Below are 21004 nucleotides of genomic sequence, written 5' to 3'. Positions count from 1 at the left end.
AAGGAAAGCCTTGCTCTATGTTCTCACTCATCAATCTCAAAATAAAAAAATAAACTTTAACAGCAGCTGAGACTTTATTTAACCTTTTTACAAAGCATGTTGAGATTTATAACAGAAAAATCATGTTTTGCTTTCAAGATAATATTTTTCATTTAATCTTTGTATTTAATTCTTTAGAGCAAACATTTTAAAACAAAAACGTTGAGGCAATTTACACCAAGGTAAATAATAAATGTACACAAGAAATCTGAGTAATATTTTATAGTAAACATTACCGTATAGAATACTTTAAAAACACAGACATCACAGTGTAAGTCACTTATCTCCATATGTAGAAATATGCAATACGTAACAAAATAATTAACAAATTCAAAACAAAGTGGCTCATCAATCATGTGGCTTTGTCATATTTCAAAGTTCTCATAATTACAAACATGAGTCAATTTAAAAAAGTGTGCTATATTCTAATTGAGTAATATTTTGTATAAAACCGTACAATATAAAATATTTTAAAACAGTCATCACAGTAGGCTAAGTCAATTATCTGAATATGTATGAATGTACAATACTCAAAAAAATACAAAAAAAATAGTTAACAAAATACTCAAAACAAAGCGTCTCTTGGATCACATGGCTTTATCATATTTCAAAGTTCTCATTAAATCACTCAACAATGCAAATTTCTTATGGGCATTTTGGCTGCTAAGGCTAAAGTTCAGTGGAACACCATGCAGATCCAGCGTGCAGTTGGAATATTGTTTTATGGTAAAATCCCCCAAGTTACACAAGGCTCCAGCTTTCAAAAGGCTAATTTAGCATTCAGCACTTATCTTACCAGTGACAAAGCATCACTCAGCATCCATTGCTATATCCTTTTGATGGCGTCGTTTGAAAAAGCCACACTGCAAGTTCGAAAAGGAAAGATTAGAATAGTGACGCCTTGATACTTGATACCGAAATAATGTACTGTGCACACATTGCAGTTAGACCTGGGTTCAAATTTAAATCTTTCAAGTAGTTTTAGTGTTTGATTTAGCCTGTCTTGAGTGCCAGATTGGCAGGGTTTGCACTTCTACGATTTCTCTATTGGTTCATGCAAGCTCAATCAAGCCCAGCTAAAATAGTTGAACATGTATTCGATGTACAAAAACATCAAAAACACTCATTATTACCTTAACAAGTATGACAATGATTATCGCTAGAAATAGAAAGCCTCCGATGGAGCCTCCAATGATGACGGGCAATGATTTCTCCACTGCCAGTTTGATAATCATCACCTCCACCTAGGAAGCAGAACCACAAAGCAGAGCAGACAGAGCAAGATCGTTAAACTTTTCCAATAATAAATATAATTTTTCAACTATTGTATTCAATTATTTTAATCTGACATCTCTATTATTGAATGTTTAACCCACTGATTCCATCGATCTCAATTCCAGTGCTTCGAATCGGTCTTCATCAAATCCCAGAGTGGCTTTAGCTATAATCTTCTCAGATGTACCCTGTAATGATTGATGATGGATGGTCACAACAAAGCATTTTGACCATAAAAATCGTAAAACGTGTAAGGATCTTCATCTCTATATTGCAGAGGAAGTCAATAAAGGTGCATCTACCCACCGAAAACTCTCTGATTGAAGCCTCAGCCTCAACCGTGATTTCCTGTACATCTGTCACTGAACACTGAATGAGATACTCCCCGAAGGCCTGGAGGAAGAACACATATTTACTACTCAAAAGGCAACATGTTCTCTTTATGTCAAAATAGTGACATTTAACCATTGTAGATATAAGTTACTTTGGCTAATATATTTCTTATTTGTCATTTTTTGGCTGACAAATTAAGGCAAATATGCTGCATAATATTTTGATTTCATTAATCATTTTATATTATAGGTGTAATGAGAAAGGATGGAACTCACATTTACTTCTGGATTTCCACATCTCTCCTGGAATCCAAACCATATGATTATGTCAGGGACCGAATACTGGGTACCAAATATTAGAACAATAGAAATGTCTGGATGTTTTTAACATACCTTAGGTGTAATACTCTTGATTGTAATTTTGGTGTGACGTGCCTGTACTGTTATTGTAATGTTAACGCGTATAGTTGCATTGTGTTTGTTCTCACCGTGAAGCTGGAAGGGAGAAAATATTTGAAGAAAGATGCAAACAAACACATTATAGAACACATTATAGAATTTCCTGATAAAATGTGTGTGCTTGCTCGCTTGTCTTGAAGGATCATTTGATTGATAGAATAGGATAGCCTGAACATGTGAAAGTTGGTTTGGTGTCTCTAGCTTGAACGGTTCAACAGTTACTGTTGTTGGTGGTGGGTTATTGTATGCTAATTTGATCTAATTTGAATTGTTATCATTTATAACGTTTTGAAAATGTTCATTTTTTAATGTTTTTATTTGAAATGGTTAATGAGCAGTAGCATTTGAAGTGTCACTGTGTTCTTGTGGTTGACATCGAATTCATGATGGTTTATGCTAATTTATGCAAATGTTGTTATGGCACACAAAGTATAAATAGCATAAACAATTATGTTATAAGTTGGAACAGTCTGGACATTCTAAAGTTTGTTTGGTCTCAATAGCTTATAGGTGGTTTAAGCACTAGAGTGGGCGGAATAGTAATGTGTACGTACAATTCTAGAGTGGTCTTGCTTTCAGCAAGCACATTAAAGACGCAAACATGCTTTTGTCATGCTTTTGTCACTTCTAAATTAGACTACTGCAATGCTCTACTCTCTGGCTACCCCGATAAAGCACTGAATAAACTTCAGTTAGTGCTAAAAACGGCTGCTAAAATCTTGACTAGAACCAACATATGTGTACATATTACTCCAGTGCTAGCCTCTCTACACTGGCTTCCTGTTAAGGCTTGGGCTGATTTCAAGGTTTTACTGTAAAACTACAAAGCATTACATGTACTTGTTCCTACCTATGTTTCCGATATGGTCCTGCCGTACATACCTACACATACGCTACAGTCACAAGACATAGGCCTCCTTATTGTCCATAGAATTTCTAAGCAAACAGCTGGAGGCACGGCTTTCTCCTATAGAGCTCTATTTTTATGGAATGGTCTGCCTACCCATGTGAGAGATGCAGAATCGGTCAAACATTTTAAGTCTTTACTGAAGACTCATCTCTTCAGTAGGTCCTATGATTGAGTATAGTCTGGCCCAGGGGTGCGAAGGTGAATGGCAAGGCACTGGGTGGACGAACCACCCTTGCTGTCTCTGCCTGGCCAGCTCCCCTCTCTCCACTGGGATTCTCTTTCTCTAACTCTATTACGGGGGCTGAGTCACTGGCTCTCTAGTGCTCTTCTATGCTGTCCCTAGGAGGGGTTGAGAGTGGGTTGAGTCACTGACGTGATCTTCCTGTCCTGTTTTCCTGTCCTCGAGCTCGTGCGGTGGAGGAGATCTTTGTGAGCTATATTCAGTAAGTTGGTGGTCTGTTGAGTCTCTAGTGGTTTGGAGGTTGTGCTTTGACAAAATGGGTGTGGTTATATCCTGCCTGGTTTCCCCCCTCCCCCATCTCAGCCTCCATTATCTATGCAGCGAAAGTCTATGTGCCAGGGTGCTAGGGTCCGTCTGTTATATCTGGTGTAATTCTCCTGTCTTCTCTGGTGTCCTGTGTGAATTTAAGTGTGCACCCTCTAATTCTCTCCCTCCCTCCCCTCCCAGAGGACCTGAGTCCTAGGACCATGCCTCAGGACTACCTGGCCTGATGACTCCTGGCTGTCCCCAGTCCACCTGGCCGTGTTGCTGCTCCAGTTTCAACTGTTCCGCCTGCGGCTATGGAACCCTGACCTGTTCACCGGACGTTTTCGCCTTGTCTCGGACTGACTGACTGACTCGACCTCTCTCTCGACCTCTCATTGCTCGGCTATGAAAAGTCAACTGACATTTACTTCTGAGGTGCTGACCTGTTGCACCCTCTGCAACCACTGTGATTATTATTTGGCCCTGCTGGTCATCTATGAACGTTTGAACATCTTGAAGAACAATCTAGCCTTAATGGCCATGTACTATTATAAACTCCATCAGGCACAGCCAGAAGAGGACTGGCCACCCATCAGAGCCTTGTTCCTCTCTACATTCCTCCTAGGTTCCTGCCTTTCTAGGAAGTTTTTCCTAGCCACTGCTTCTACATCTGCATTGCTTGCTGTTTGGGGTTTTAGGCTGGGTTTCTATATAAGCACTTTGTGACATCGGCTGATGTAAAAAGGGCTTTATAAATCAATTTCATTTGATTTGAACACATTATAGAAAGACAAAAACATTGCAAGCATACCTGAAACTTAAATGTCAGGTCTTTATTCTCAATGGTTTGGTCCGTGAGTTTTACAATGTTCGGTGTGGCCTCCCTGTAAACAACAAGGTAGCAGAAAAATCAAGATGAATTGAATGTAATTGAAATCCAGCATTCAACAGCATTAAGTAGGATTTAAAAATACATTATTTGCCTTGAAATCATCCCTCTCTTGCTTCTTTCAGTCTTAACTCACCCAGTCAGTTGGACCTTTAAAGCATTCTTTATTCCAAAGTGGTACGTCTTAAAATACAAAACCTGGGTGCCACCATTCTCACTAAAAACAATGATAGGAAGGACGAATATAGACAACTTCATTCAAATAAAATACTAAAATGCTACATTTTTACTCAACAAGAAGATCATTTAAGAAGTATCGGTATGGAAAGATTCAAACCATGTTAGGTTTGCTGTGATCTCAGCCTCTCGCATCTCTGATTTCTTGTTCACAAGCTGCCAGGAGATGGAGAAATGTACCTAGGGTATCAAAATAAAAAAGGAACATGTTGACAGATCAGAGAAAAAGGACATTTCGATTTTGATGGGAGACATTTAGCTTGAGCAATGCCACTAGGCTGTATTAGTGAAGTCATGGTGGGTATCGGTACCTGGGTATTTTTCTTGAAGACTGGATGTAAGAGATGACACTTCAAATAAGAAATATTCTCTTTAACTTGGTTCTCACAAACAGACCCTTCCATTTTCTGTGAATGATGAACAGAACAATAGTCAGTCAGTTGCTGACTACTTTGTCCAGTCAATGCAACAAAGCTGATCTAATATTTCCAACCCCAAATCTTGTTCTAAGGACTCAACAAATTGATTTCTGTTTCAGTGAGGAGAAATTACCATTGTGAACTTGTTAAAAAGGAGCATGTTGGGATATGCCAGGACAAGTGTTGTCATGTAGGCACTATCCCCAAAGTTGGTCAGATTGAAGTCAATCATCAAGTTCTGAGTCATTCCGATTATGACCATATCCTTGCTGTTACACAAATGACAGGATAAAAAGGACAATAAATAATCTGTTTGGGTATAAAATCAATGACTTATTATTTCCACCTTGTTAAAGATGTTTGTAGACAGGAGAAGACACGATATAGAAAAAGAATGGCATTGTGATTGAAAACGAATTTACCTCAGCCTTGAATCAGATAGGGATATGTTTCCCCTGCATTTGTCTTTCACCTTACACTCCTTCTCAAATTGAATCTGGAGATTTCAATTGACAGCACATACGATAGCATAACAATTATTATAATTAAAAATGACTCTTGAACAGTTTTTCACAACTTTGTTGAGTAGGCTACCAAATGCTCACCTTTTCTGTGAACTCTGTGGGAGTACAGAAATCCAGAATGCGGAGAGGTGGTTCAGTGGTATTCAACTTGAAGTTTAGCTTGATCTCTATCGGTGAGAAGCAGTTATAGCAACCCTGAAAGAGAGAAGAAACGACATGTGTCTATCCCTCTCTCTCGTGTGATTAAGTTTCATCAGTAAGTCTTACTGGAGACTGTTCATACTTTAAAATAGAGATTTAAAGATGATATTTGTAATGAATGTAGACGCCTCAGAAACCTACCGTAAAAAACAGTTTGATGGGGTTAAGGCAGTCTGTATCAGAAAGTATAGTGAAGATGCCTTCCCCATTTGCTTTGTCCTCAAAAGACAGGCGCTTTTTGTTTTGACCTGCATCCAGATCTATGTTGTAAGATATGGGAAGTTCTTCACCAGCTGAAAAACAAGCCAATCATGGAACAAAATAAGTGATTCAGTAGTTCCAAGAAAATACATCTCCATTTTCTATTTTCTATCAACTGAGACGATGGGTGATGAGAACTGTACTGTACATACGGCCAATATTTCCCCTTTGTGCTTGGAAGCAGATGGCCAGGGTGACCTGCTCCATCTTGGTTTTTGAGTTTGTCTGCGTGGATGTGGGGATGGTGTTAGGCTTCATGGTCAGCTTGGGTTTAAACACGATGACAGGGATTGTTCTGGTAGAAATTCAGAGTTTTGAGATGATTCAGTAAATGAACAGCGCATACACTCTTTAAACAAGCTGCTACCTAGAACCGTAAAGCGAACCCTTAGGGGTTCTAGGTAGCACCTTTTTTTTAAAGAGCATTCTACTAAATGAAACAGTATACATGTCACGTTCTGACCTTTATTTTCTGTGTTTTGTGTTTAGTTAGTATGGTCAGGGCGTGAGTTGGGTGGGCAGTCTATGTTTGTTTGTCTAGGTTTTGGGAATTTCTATGTTTCGGCCTAGTATGGTTCTCAATCAGAGGCAGGTGTCATTAGTTGTCTCTGATTGAGAATCATACTTAGGTGGCCTGGGTTTCACTGTGTGTTTGTGGGTGATTGTTTCCTGTCTCTGTGTGTGCACCAGATAGGACTGTTTTTTGAGTTTTCACATTTCTTGTTTTGTTAGTTTGTTCATGTGTACCTTAAAGCATTAAAAAAGTACCATGGAAAATTACCACGCCGCGTATTGGTCCTCTGATCCGTTTCGCCTCTCCTCTTCGGAAGAAGAGGAGGAAACTCATTACAGAATCACCCACCACAATCGGACCAAGCGGCGTGGTAAAGGACAGCGACGACAGCAGCAGCAGCAGCAACAACAGCGGCCAGCATCAGAGCTGAATCTGGACTACACAACTTGGGAGGAGATAGATAGGTGGGCGGTCGACCCAGGGAGAGTGCCGGAGCCCGCCTGGGATTCGATGGAGCAATGCAAGGAAGGTTACAGGAGAATGAGGTTGGCGAAGCCAGCACGGCAGTGCGACAGGTACGAGAGGCAGCCCCAAATTTTTTTGGGGGGGGGGCACACGAGGTGTGGTACTAAGCCAGGTAGCAGACCTGAGCTCACTCCTCGTGCTTATGATAAGCAGCGCATTACTGGTCAGGCACCGTGTTATGCGGTTGAGCGCACGGTGTCGCCAGTGCGTGTCCATAGCCCGGTGCGCTATAGGGCAGCTCCCGAGAGTGCCATGCGAGTGTGGGCATTGAGCCAGGGCGTATGGTGCCTGCTCAGCGGGTCTGGTCGCCGGTACGCAGTCTTGGTCCAGGTTATCCTGCGCCGGCTCTGCGTGCTGTGTCTCCGGGGCGCTGGGAGGGTGCAGTGCGTCCTCTGCCTGCGCTCCGCTCGTACCGGGCAACTGTGGGAGTGGAGCCTAGGGGAGAGGTGCGTGTAGTAAGCACTAGATCTCCCGTGCTTACCCACAGCCCGGTTCAACCTGTGCCTGCACTCTGGAGGGTCCGGGCTCGAGTAGTTGTCCAGCCTGGGGAAGTGGTGCCAAGGTTGCGCACCAGAGCTCCAGTGCTCCCCACAGCCCGGTCTTTCAGGCTCCTCCTAACACCAAGCCTCCTGAAAGTCTCCCCAGCCTGGTAGTTCCTGTGGCAGCCCCACGCACCAGGCTGTCTCTCAGTCTCCTCCCTGCAGGTGCTCCCACCTGTCCGGCGCCGCTGCCGGAGCGTCCCGCCTGTCCGGCGCCGCTGCCGGAGCCTCCCGCCTGTCCGGCGCCGCTGCCGGAGCCTCCCGCCTGTCCGGCGCCGCTGCCGGAGCCTCCCGCCTGTCCGGCGCCGCTGCCGGAGTCTCCCGCCTGTCCGGAGCCTCCCGCCTGTCCGGCGCCGCTGCCGGAGCCTCCCGCCTGTCCGGCGCCGCTGCCGGAGCCTCCCGCCTGTCCGGCGCCGCTGCCGGAGCCTCCCGCCTGTCCGGCGCCGCTGCCTCCTGTAGCAGCTCCACGCACCAGGCTGTCTCTCTGTCTCCTCTCTGCAGGTGCTCCCGCCTGTCCGGCGCCGCTGCCGGAGCGTCCCGCCTGTCCTGCGCCATTGCCGGAGCGTCCCGCCTGTCCGGCGCCGCTGCCGGAGCGTTCCGCCTGTCCGGCGCCGCTGCCGGAGCCTCCCGCCTGTCCGGAGCCTCCCGCCTGTCCGGCGCCGCTGCCGGAGCCTCCCGCCTGTCCGGCGCCACTGCCGGAGCCTCCCGCCTGTCCGGCACCGCTGCCGGAGCCTCCCGCCTGTCCGGCGCCGCTGCCTCCTGTAGCAGCTCCACGCACCAGGCTGTCTCTCTGTCTCCTCTCTGCAGGTGCTCCCGCCTGTCCGGCGCCGCTGCCGGAGCGTCCCGCCCATCCGGCGCCGCTGCCGGAGCGTCCCGCCTGTCCTGCGCCATTGCCGGAGCGTCCCGCCTGTCCGGCGCCGCTGCCGGAGCGTTCCGCCTGTCCGGCGCCGCTGCCGGAGCCTCCCGCCTGTCCGGAGCCTCCCGCCTGTCCGGCGCCGCTGCCGGAGCCTCCCGCCTGTCCGGCGCCACTGCCGGAGCCTCCCGCCTGTCCGGCACCGCTGCCGGAGCCTCCCGCCTGTCCGGCGCCGCTGCCTCCTGTAGCAGCTCCACGCACCAGGCTGTCTCTCTGTCTCCTCTCTGCAGGTGCTCCCGCCTGTCCGGCGCCGCTGCCGGAGCGTCCCGCCCATCCGGCGCCGCTGCCGGAGCGTCCCGCCGGTCTGGCGCCACTGCCGGAGCCTCCCGCCTGTCCGGCGCCGCTGCCGGAGCCCCTCAGCCCAGAGGCGCCAGAGCCCCTCAGCCCAGAGGCGCCAGAGCCCCTCAGCCCAGAGGCGCCAGAGCCCCTCAGCCCAGAGGCGCCAGAGCCCCTCAGCCCAGAGGCGCCAGAGCCCCTGTCCCTCTGTCCAGAGCCCCTGTCCCTCTGTCCAGAGCCCCTGTCCCTCTGTCCAGAGCTTCTGCCCCTCTGTCCCGAGCTGCCCCTCTGTCCAGTGGGGTCATTGAGAGGGGTTGCCATGGTGAGAAAGCCACGGAGGCGGACAAAGACAATGGTGAAGTGGGGTCCGCGTCCCGCGCCAGAACCGCCACCGCGGACAGATGCCCACCCAGACCCTCCCCTATAGGTCAAGGTTTTGCGGCCGGAGTCCGCACCTTTGGGGGTACTGTCACGTTCTGACCTTTATTTTCTGTGTTTTGTGTTTAGTTAGTATGGTCAGGGCGTGAGTTGGGTGGGCAGTCTATGTTTGTTTGTCTAGGTTTTGGGAATTTCTATGTTTCGGCCTAGTATGGTTCTCAATCAGAGGCAGGTGTCATTAGTTGTCTCTGATTGAGAATCATACTTAGGTGGCCTGGGTTTCACTGTGTGTTTGTGGGTGATTGTTTCCTGTCTCTGTGTGTGCACCAGATAGGACTGTTTTTTGAGTTTTCACATTTCTTGTTTTGTTAGTTTGTTCATGTGTACCTTAAAGCATTAAAAAGTACCATGGAAAATTACCACGCCGCGTATTGGTCCTCTGATCCGTTTCGCCTCTCCTCTTCGGAAGAAGAGGAGGAAACTCATTACAATACACATCTGTGGTGGACATATACAGTACAGGGCTTCCTGGACAAATATTCCTGCTGTCTATACTCACTTCAGGACAGTGACAATGCCTTGGCTCCCGACACTGATGTAAAGCTGTCTCCTCCCGTCTGCACTTTTTTTGTCAGAGAATGCACTCACAGACTGGCCAAAGTGGCGGAGTTTCATCTCAAACTCTGCAGCTTTAATTCTCTAGAAGTAAGAACAAGAACAACACTATGTGTGATGTCATGTTTGGGTTCTGTATAAAGTCCTTTCACTGCAGGCATCAGGATCATAGCAAGAGGCTCTTTGTCAGCAAGCTAGCCTTCTACTAAATCACCTGAGAGTGGTCCCTCTGAAGTCCTTCTTGGACTCCGTTATAGATATAGATGCTTCCAGAACAGCCACATGTCTCATCTTCCTCCAGAGGAGATCCAACTGCCACGTCATTGTATCCGTTTCCGTCCAGGTCTCCAACAGAAGAGATGGCCGAACCGAATCTGGCATATATGTAGCTGTCCAGCCCATGCCACTCCCAGGACTCCTTATCAAACTTACCCTGGGCCTGGGACACAACCCTCACAACCATCAGAAAAGTGCAGTTATGAGCACCGAAATACAATTTTACGAGTGCATTTCTACTGACCTGGTTTAGCTTGAAGATGATCACTCTGCCCTCCTCTCCTTTCTGGTGGAAGTACGGTGCTCCTACAAGCAGGTAGTCTGTCTTAGTGTCCCCGTTAAAGTCCAGGGCACATAACACAGAGCCAAAGTAAGAGCCCACCTGTAGAGTGGAGATTTGGGTTATTATTTGTAACCTCCGCACGATGGCAGTAAGCATCAGGTTGTGCACTATTAACAGTGGAACCAAAGATGGATACAGTACCTGTCCAAGTTGATTTCTTAGATTTCTTGGATTTCACAATATATCTGTTATACACATATACCTACCTGGTCACCCAGTAGTATTTCCTGCAGTTTGTGTGAAGTTGCAATAAAGACAAAGACCCCACCAGTCAGGCTGTGACGAGGGGCCCCTGAGATGTACAGAGTCCCTGAGGGGCCCATGGCAGACACAACACTGTAACCTGGGACACACAGACAGAAGTTAACAGAATACATTCAAGAAGGACTGCCAACTTCTGAAGAAAGCTTGGAGTGAGATATGCTATGTGAATTTCATTGCCCCTTGGCACAACCCCAAGAAGGGGCACTGAGAGTCGTCCCCCAGGAACATTGTACTGTTTTATAGCTAAGTTCCTGCAATTCTACGTATTTTGACATGGGTTAGGCCTATGACTAGGGTGGATTTGTTTTCAATAAAAACCACAGGTCAGGTGTATTAAGGATGCTTTGAACATTAAATGAACACTCCAAATTCGACGACTTTGTTACTTTTAGATTTCTGGGGGATTACATTTAAAGCATGGTAATATTTTTTAGGAGATTTGACACTTTATTCAGACGATAATGAAATGAGATTCTAGAAACAGTGGGAAGCTTGGAAGCAGGGACTGATCTCTGTTCTCAGGTGGAAAGTTGTATGTGGCACATGCTGGGGAGTGTTTTCACTACACCAAAGCTCTGCACAGGAAATGTTAAGGTTGATGGCAGTGGGTAACCAAATTATATTTTTGTCATTTGGGTCAACTCTCACTTTAAAACACGGCTAATTTTGCAAAATCACCCAACCTTCAAAGAAAATCTAATGAATATAAATGTTCAAGTGGTTTATGCCTACTAGTTGAAGATCCTTGCCATCATCTTTCTTTACATAGACAAAATATGGTGATTTGAGAGTCCCCTCACCATTTCTACCTAGCATGTGCACAAAACTAAAATGTCAAAAATTATATTTGATACCTGGAGCATTTAATATCCCATGCTAATTTTTATGACTATTCAAAACTGGCCATGAATGGCTGCAAAAATACAAGTAGGCATATCAGATTTCAAATATGTGATTACACTTTCAAAATTTGGAAGAAGTGGAATAATAAAATGAGTGTGGGAATAACAGTTGTGTTGCTGTTAGATTACATAAATCTATCCCTACACCCTAACCAAATCATTATGTATTGTCCCCCCTCTAGAATCAAACTTACACTTTTTGGTTCAAAATCTGTTTGTCAAAATGATTTTCAGAGTTACAAATCAGGTCACCCTACCAAACATACTGGGGACTAGTGAGGATTAAATCAACGTTAGTACATGATGTCAAAAGGCTGCATTCTGCAGTAGGGACAGGAGTAACATTGTTCATCAAACAGAGCTCCCATGCTGCTCTTTTTACTGTTTATAAACTCAGAGAAGAACCTTTTCTCTCCTGCTGTGGCAAGACAGGACAATGATAGAAGTTCCGCTCGTGATGTTAAATTGCAGGCGCAGATTCTCTGATTTCAAAACGATTTGGAGCACAGTTGAAAACATAACACGCTGACTATCTAATGGACTAATTGGAAAAATATATGCAGTAGTTTTCAATATTTGAGATATAAGAGGTGTGGTGTGAGAAGAGGGACAAATTTGTGTGTCTCGTGGCCAATGCATGAGAGTTGGCAGCTCTGACCTTCAGTTATGGCCTCGGGATGAGGATGAGGAATACAAAACAGAAACCTTCAGAAACTTTGTGTTTGAAATGGCATGTCCCATAATCTGTCGTGGACAAATTAAACTTTGCGAGAATTTTACTTCTGGGTAACCGAGATTACATGTCCATAACTTACCTAAGTAGGAGAACCTTGGCTCTGAGGATGACCCATTTAAGAAGGTGACCTTATTCTCCTTGGGGTGTTTTAAGATCACTCCTCCACTCCAGTCATTGGCCCCCACAGCGCCGAACAGTAAGGACCCCTAGGAGGAGGAGGGAAAGGATGTTATAGCCAGAAGCCAATAAAAAAATAGAGAGTGGATAGAGATACTATTATCATCCTCAAACTGCATCTCATATATGGTCAGACTACAGACTTTGGCCTTAAACCAACTGGAAAACCAGTGTGTAAAAAACAAAGTTGAAAACCAAACAACTTACATCTAGTGCAATGTGATTACTGAATCCAGCCTCGGCGAGTTGAAATTGAAAGCCATCCCCCTGCTTGATTCCTGGTTCATAAATCGGAGCAACACAAACATTTAGTTATAAAGTGAGTCAGAAATGCAAATTGCACCTTACAGCATGTCAGTGTTACCCTAGACCCCTACATTAAATTGCACACATACAGTATATGATGATAATTGGACACAAATGTTAAGGTTACACTGATGATTACAGCCTTTTAGTGTTACCTTCGATTCCTTTGATGATACTGGTCTTTAGCTTGGAGAGGATGCCCTCCAAGGCTTTATAGTCACCAACCAAGAACAGGTTACTCTCACTGTTGCTAATAATCTTCAACTCTTCTATTTTGGTTTGATTACCAACCTGTGATTCATAAATGTACAGAGAAAATCTATGTCTTGACATACCAGAATATGAGCTAACCTTTTCATTGAATCGATTAAACCTGTTACTTTAGTCAGGAAGATGAATTAAAAGATACACAAATGAGAAAACTCACCCCAATAGCAAATCTGGTGATATTTTTTGTTTCAAGCAAGTTCTTTGCTTTTCCCAAATGTTTCTTATCCCAAAAGGATATTGCTCCATCTGACACCACTATCATCATTTTCTTGGAGTCCTCTTTGGACCCATTCTCAGGAACAAAAACATGTTCACTGAAAATACAAATTTAAACAAAGCTCAACAATGTAATGATATTTGCAATCTAAATTATATAAAATATGGGCCTATAGTATGGTACTTACATTGTATAGATAATAGTATGGTACTTACATTGTATAGATAATAGTATGGTACTTACATTGTATAGATAATAGTATGGTACTTACATTGTATAGATAATAGTATGGTACTTACATTGTATAGATAATAGTATGGTACTTACATTGTATAGATAATAGTATGGTACTTACATTGTATAGATAATAGTATGGTACTTACATTGTATAGATAATAGTATGGTACTTACATTGTATAGATAATAGTATGGTACTTACATTGTATAGATAATATTATGGTACTTACATTGTATAGATAATAGTATGGTACTTACATTGTATAGATAATAGTATGGTACTTACATTGTATAGATAATAGTATGGTACTTACATTGTATAGATAATAGTATGGTACTTACATTGTATAGATAATAGTATGGTACTTACATTGTATAGATAATAGTATGGTACTTACATTGTATAGATAATAGTATGGTACTTACATTGTATAGATAATAGTATGGTACTTACATTGTATAGATAATAGTATGGTACTTACATTGTATAGATAATAGTATGGTACTTACATTGTATAGATAATAGTATGGTACTTACATTGTATAGATAATAGCTGAAGCAGTTATTGTGGCGTTTTCGATCTGTTCAATGTTTTTGACGGTTTCAATAGCTTTTGGCCCGTCTTTCTCATTCAATGACAGTTCAGTTCTGATTTCCGATCCATACTGAACAACAGCAAATTCACACTAAAAAGAAAACACCATTTATTTTGTTATCACAATAAAGCATTATCATTCATTTTATTTAATGCCAATTCAAGAGAAAGCACAGTTTTATTGCCAAATCTTTTGTTGAAGTGTGCATTAATGTTGATCAATACTTACATTGAAACACTTCTCCCAAACATTTTTCATCACAGTTGTGATGAAATCTTTTGCCCTTTTAAAGTCTTCGCTTTCAATGCTACCAGATCCATCAAGTACAAATGCAATCTCAGTCCCAGGATCTAAAAACAAAACAGCGATATCGTACATGAACAAAAAAACAAACATGAACATCACTTCCCTGTATTTGTAATAAATGTAGACCCACCATCCTTCTCATCATGCTCATCACTGTTGTTGTTGTTGTTGTTGTTGTTGTTATTGTTGTTGTTGTTATTGATGGAGATGTTTCTTTCCAGTTGATCTACAACTTAAATTCAGAACATGTAGACATTCGTTACTAACTTTACACTCCATATATGGCTCGGATGTACAGTGTGTTTCCATAGTCTACATTTCCCTATGTTCATCTGAGATCTAACTTTTCAACAGCTGTGTCCATCGGTTTAGTATCATAGGAATGCCTCCCTAGCGTGGCAGGATAATACAACTCATGCTTCAGAAGGCCAGACAGGAGTGTACAGTTTGCATTAAGATCCTCATCGGTTCAGTATCATAGGAATGCCTACCTAGCGTGGCAGGATAATACAACTCATGCTTCAGAAGGCCAGACAGGAGTGTACAGTTTGCATTAAGATCCTCATCGGTTCAGTATCATAGGAATGCCTACCTAGCGTGGCAGGATAATACAACTCATGCTTCAGAAGGCCAGACAGGAGTGTACAGTTTGCATTAAGATCCTCATTCGTGTTCTTCTTCTTCCTGACCTGTTGGCAGACCTGGTGAGAGGAGAGCAGAGCAAGTCATCAGGCCACATGGCATACTGTTGAGCAGGATAACTCTATGGCCCGATCAGTTTGATAGTGTACAAGATCATTTGCTTACTGACTTAATCCTCTTAATTCCTGGAGCAACATGGGGCCCAAGATAAAGACGATTTGAACTTTATATAGTTCGCTGGACAAACACCTTTCTTTGAAGATAAAAAATATGATGTCTGAAGTGGAACAGGAAACAAATCGGTGACTTTTTCTCAGTCTTGAGACATAACACTGTTATGTTCCAGGGCAGTGTATGGTATTTCCTACACCTTGTGCTCAAAAAGCGGATGTGGATGCCTGCGTGCATGCAAGTGTCTGTCTGAATGTGACCACAGTGACACTTAATGGTGAGAACACGACTAATATCTGCAGCAGACAGTCAGAGTACACTCTCAATAATCTTATCAACAGAGTTTGAGGAAGCATTTCTATGCTAAACTTACAGACAATTATGTATTGTTTTAGACCAGAGGTGTGGTCCTTCTCTGTGAGTCCATCTAGTAAAAACAATCTAACAGTAGCAGAAAATAATCAGTTACATCGGAAAAAGTGTTAACGGAAGAGTGGGACCCATTTTTCATGCTGAAAGGGAAGTCGTGTGAAAGGCAGACGTTACTAGCATCTGACGCCTACAGAGGAGGAAGCTGTGGCTTTGCTGAGAGACAATTGACTAGGCAACGATCCTGCTGCTACTCTAATGTAATTTACTGCTGTACAAGTACCCATGGCACCCACCCTGACCTGCAACCCCCCCCCCCCCCCCCTAATACTTCACTCCTCACTCCCCATCTCATTTATACACAGAAATGAAATACAACACAGCTCTTAGTTGTCTTGAACTACTATAACTATTTGTCATACAGCCAATATACTGTGTCATCATGTACAAATCATGGACAAATATCATAAAAATTCATGACAATCATGAGTGACTTATTGTGAATGGCAAATTTATTGACTCAATAAAAGGCAACAAAGCAGGTTAAATAGAGATAGAGATATTAAATAAATATCTCTATGAATGTAGAAAACTGTTGTAGAATAAATACCATGTGCCGCTCCTTCTCCCCAGTCAAACTGTTGGTCAATGCCACGATGGGTCGGAGTCCTTTACCTGCATTGGCTACAAATAAAGTTGACTTGGATTCAGCATATGGTTAACCAAAAACAATCCCTGAAATGTACTAGAATAACTGAACCTACTACTGAAATTTGTATGAGCAGGAGTGGCATAGTTTACCTGAGATATAGAGTTCTGTGCATTTTTCCAGACCACAGCTGAATACTTTCTGGGGTCTAGAATTTGGTGATGTAACCAATACCCTGTTGAATTTCATAAGAGAACATGGATAAGGAGAACATAATCTAGATGTAATACAGTACTCTAGGTCTATATGACATGAACACAAATTAATTTGACATAACATATAACAGATGATGCCATAGTGACTTACCCAGCTTTGGACTGAACAGTAGTTTGCCCAAATAGTTTATCATCGTTCGGAAAATGCTTTACTGGTTTTGTGAAAATGTTGAAGCCTGCTACTGTGCATATCACTGTAAAACAAAGAGATGTCAGGTCTGAAGCGACAATACAGACCTTTTATCACTCTTTACATTAATTGAATGAAAGAATGCCTAATGCTCAAAAACAGAATATACATACCAGTTAGCAAAATGTGTCCTCGAATCATGTTTCTAGTGGAACATGTTAGGTCTGAGAAAAATGAACTGCTTAAACCAAATCAGTCTGATCGTAACTTGCTTATAACCTATCAAAAGTTTTTTTAATAACTTCTGATATATGCTCTTCCGTACGCTGCACATGAAAAAAGTTATTCTGGTGTGCTCAATGCTATGAGGTGATGACATCACAACCTCACTGTCAGACAGACAGACGGTGGGGGTTGTGGGGGGTGGTGGCTCTTGCCTTGTTGTCATGTAAACCCTTGGGTTGTGTAAAAGTATGGGATCAATATCATGCCGAATGTTTTGTGAACACACAGCATGCATTTTGTGTTTGTGTATCATGATCTGTACAAATAATTTGTATTTGTAAATCGATATATTGCATTAGAATGTTTTTAAAACTGCAGATATGCAGCCCTCTCACAGTGGCGGCACCCGTCTGCAATACAGGGCCGACTTGGAGTGGCGTGCCCCTGCCCTGTGCACCACTGTGAAGTCGTACCAAAAGGTGTTTGTTTGTGGATAGTGATTTACATTTGTGGATTACTACTTATTTGTACAGATCATGATACACAAATACAAAAGACATGTTGTGTTCACAATACATTTGGTATGATATTGGTCCTATATGAAAGTGTTTGACATGCAGCACATTACATACAATGTATCATTACATAATACATTTAGCGTGAAGTGGAAATAGTAGGTGTGTATTTTCACTTCTGTTTTTGCAGGTTGCATTTTAAACTAGAATTGATATGTTGATATGTTTCCTGTAACTCCTCTCTCTCCCTTGTCTCCAGCAGACCAGCAGAACTGAAAGTGGGTTTCAGCTGTATCCAGTCTGGACCACAGACAGTGACATTACTCTAACCAAGGTGACAAGAGGCCCTCTGTGTACCTCTACAAAGTTGCTTTCTGTCACCAGGGTATGAGAGCTACGAGAGCACATGTCTAACTTAGATTAAACAACAAACTAGATTGACAAACATTCCCTATTTTCTATTTAAATTGATGAAAGGTGTTGCATGAGATGTCTGATATGAGCTACTCAGACTGTGTTGGCAGATGTAGCATAGCTATGACGGTTTTATGATTTGCAAAGCATGAACCAGGTTGGAAAAGAAATTCAACATAGAAACGATTTCCTGGTTGTCTGCAGTGTCTTTGGTTTTAACCACAAAGTTATGTCACGTCAACAGATGATTTGTCTTTCCTTGTTAAAAAGGAAGCAAGTTGCTTGAGTAGTCATGGTGACTGTATTTTGTGACAACACACACAATAGTTACAAAAACTATAGTGACAAGATGAAGAGAGACTCTCAATTGGTTTTGCTCGACTCCTCGCGTCCTGTCCTCTGTCCTCTCCTTGCCTGCTTTTGAAAAAGGTCAAAGGTAATCGCGGAGTGAAACGTGAAAAACAAATACAGTTGTATGAAATGACTCTCCTCCACCTATGCGTCATCAAGCAAAGGACTTCTAGAGGGGTGGAATCCCCAAATAAATGTGTAAAGTGCAAAAACCAATTGAACAAGTTGTGTGCAAGACATGTTATAGATAAAAGGATTCGCGTATCGCTTTTTTTTCTGAAAAAACCTACACTCGATCCCTCCGATGTCAACAACTACAGACCAGTATCCCTTCTTTCTTTTCTCTCCAAAACTCTTGAACGTGTCGTCCTTGGCCAGCTCTCCCGCTATCTCTCTCAGAATGACCTTCTTGATCCAAATCAGTCAGGTTTCAAGACTAGTCATTCAACTGAGACTGCTCTTCTCTGTATCAAGGAGGCGCTCCGCACTGCTAAAGCTAACTCTCTCTCCTCTGCTCTCATCCTTCTATACCTATCGGCTGCCTTCGATACTGTGAACCATCAGATCCTACTCTCCACCCTCTCCGAGTTGGGCATCTCCGGCGCGGCCCACGCTTGGATTGCGTCCTACCTGACAGGTCGCTCCTACCAGGTGGCGTGGCGAGAATCTGTCTCCTCACCACGCGCTCTCACCACTGGTGTCCCCCAGGGCTCTGTTCTAGGCCCTCTCCTATTCTCGCTATACACCAAGTCACTTGGCTCTGTCATAACCTCACATGGTCTCTCCTATCATTGCTATGCAGACGACACACAATTAATCTTCTCCTTTCCCCCTTCTGATGACCAGGTGGCGAATCGCATCTCTGCATGTCTGACAGACATATCAGTGTGGATGACGGATCACCACCTCAAGCTGAACCTCGGCAAGACGGAGCTGCTCTTCCTCCCGGGGAAGGACTGTCCGTTCCATGATCTCGCCATCATGGTTGACAACTCCATTGTGTCCTTCTCCCAGAGCGCTAAGAACCTTGGCGTGATCCTGGACAACACCCTGTCGTTCTCAACTAACATCAAGGCGGTGGCCCGTTCCTGTAGGTTCATGCTCTACAACATCCGCAGAGTACGACCCTGCCTCACACAGGAAGCGGCGCAGGTCCTAATCCAGGCACTTGTCATCTCCCGTCTGGATTACTGCAACTCGCTGTTGGCTGGGCTCCCTGCCTGTGCCATTAAACCCCTACAACTCATCCAGAACGCCGCAGCCCGTCTGGTGTTCAACCTTCCCAAGTTCTCTCACGTCACCCCGCTCCTCCGCTCTCTCCACTGGCTTCCAGTTGAAGCTCGCATCCGCTACAAGACCATGGTGCTTGCCTACGGAGCTGTGAGGGGAACGGCACCTCAGTACCTCCAGGCTCTGATCAGGCCCTACACCCAAACAAGGGCACTGCGTTCATCCACCTCTGGCCTGCTCGCCTCCCTACCACTGAGGAAGTACAGTTCCCGCTCAGCCCAGTCAAAACTGTTCGCTGCTCTGGCCCCCAATGGTGGAACAAACTCCCTCACGACGCCAGGACAGCGGAGTCAATCACCACCTTCCGGAGACACCTGAAACCCCACCTCTTTAAGGAATACCTAGGATAGGATAAAGTAATCCTTCTCACCCCCCTTAAAAGATTTAGATGCACTATTGTAAAGTGGCTGTTCCACTGGATGTCATAAGGTGAATGCACCAATTTGTAAGTCGCTCTGGATAAGAGCGTCTGCTAAATGACTTAAATGTAATGTAAATGTTTTAAATGTGTGCATGCTCTCCTTAGAGAAAACAGCATCTGATTCAAAGGGGGGTGTATACACTCTTGAGTATTCTCTGCCAAAGTAGGTAATGAAGGAGGTGAGCAGACTCCTGTTTGCCATCTAACGAATTGACACTCTCCTCGACCACTCGACCCCTTATCGGTTTCCAGTTCATGCAGGAGAGGAGGATGGAGGAATCGAGGAGAGGATGGACTTTTTCCAATTGAGATCCTCCAAAATACCCAAGTAATAATAAATACATTTATAATGATAACAAATATGGTTGATCTTTGTAAAATGTCTGCCTCTTTAATTTCCATGATCAGTCTTTACAATATTAATTTGTATGCATGTATTTTGTATACTTTTCTCTAGTCAACATTGTGTAGCACACAGGGATTCACATTGAAGGTGTGTTCATTACAACCTCTACTTTCTTGTCAAAAGACATGTCAACATGAGGATTAGAATAAAAAAATACTTTCAACCCAATGTTCATCTACAGTGCATATGCTTGTCTCACTCTTGATTTTCAACCCATCCAACAGACATAGGCCTTGTTACAGAGTGTGGTTTACCTTTGCATATCACTTGCAACTGAAGGCCCCCTTCAACAGGAAGCTACTGTGGTCTTCTGAGTAAGAAGACCACATCTGTGCTACTGCTCAGAAATTTGTTCCATTGGCTGCAGCTACAAATAGTATTTGGGTGAATACAGTAAAATAAGCATTTATGAACCTAAATTATCTATATGTGTCATGCACTAAAATAACCTGGTTTATGTGCATGAATATGCTTCATAGTTGTTAATAATCACAGAAAAAGCTGTCTACATGAACATATAATCTAAGTACTTGTGATTGTTATAACATGTGAATAACATATAAAATAAATTAAGTACCAGTTTAAATGTAACACTATATTAAATGTTTTCAGATATGTATCAAATTAAATGGGAAGAATTGAAAGAGGCACAGCTGCTCAGACAGGAAGTGACCTAATTGATTCCCTCTGTGTCTGAACTTAGTTGCAGAGGTTTGCCATTT

At 43.4% G+C, this 21004-nt stretch overlaps 1 protein-coding gene across 1 annotated transcript; it reads right to left on the bottom strand.

The window, feature by feature from the left end:
• Positions 1-55: 55 nt before the first annotated feature.
• itgae.2 (integrin, alpha E, tandem duplicate 2) lies at positions 56-17025 on the bottom strand. The gene is made up of 31 exons (XM_052520672.1): positions 16834-17025; positions 16622-16724; positions 16408-16490; positions 16217-16290; positions 15017-15125; positions 14555-14656; positions 14347-14468; positions 14060-14208; positions 13225-13381; positions 12953-13088; positions 12699-12769; positions 12394-12520; positions 10619-10755; positions 10314-10451; positions 10008-10232; positions 9738-9877; positions 6186-6328; positions 5914-6065; positions 5653-5766; positions 5470-5543; positions 5181-5316; positions 4940-5035; positions 4729-4808; positions 4528-4608; positions 4314-4386; positions 2040-2141; positions 1923-1949; positions 1621-1707; positions 1416-1502; positions 1173-1283; positions 56-902 (listed from the first exon to the last, which is right to left on the bottom strand). Exons 1-31 carry the CDS (start codon positions 16859-16861, stop codon positions 849-851), a joined length of 3318 nt encoding a protein of 1105 aa, XP_052376632.1. The 5' UTR covers positions 16862-17025; the 3' UTR covers positions 56-848.
• Positions 17026-21004: the final 3979 nt, after the last annotated feature.

The sequence above is a fragment of the Oncorhynchus keta genome, chromosome 1, assembly GCF_023373465.1.
Source record: "Oncorhynchus keta strain PuntledgeMale-10-30-2019 chromosome 1, Oket_V2, whole genome shotgun sequence".
NCBI classification, from domain to species: domain Eukaryota; kingdom Metazoa; phylum Chordata; class Actinopteri; order Salmoniformes; family Salmonidae; genus Oncorhynchus; species Oncorhynchus keta.
The sequence above is the reverse complement of the archived record's forward strand: the minus strand, read 5'-3'. Positions and strand labels throughout refer to the sequence as shown.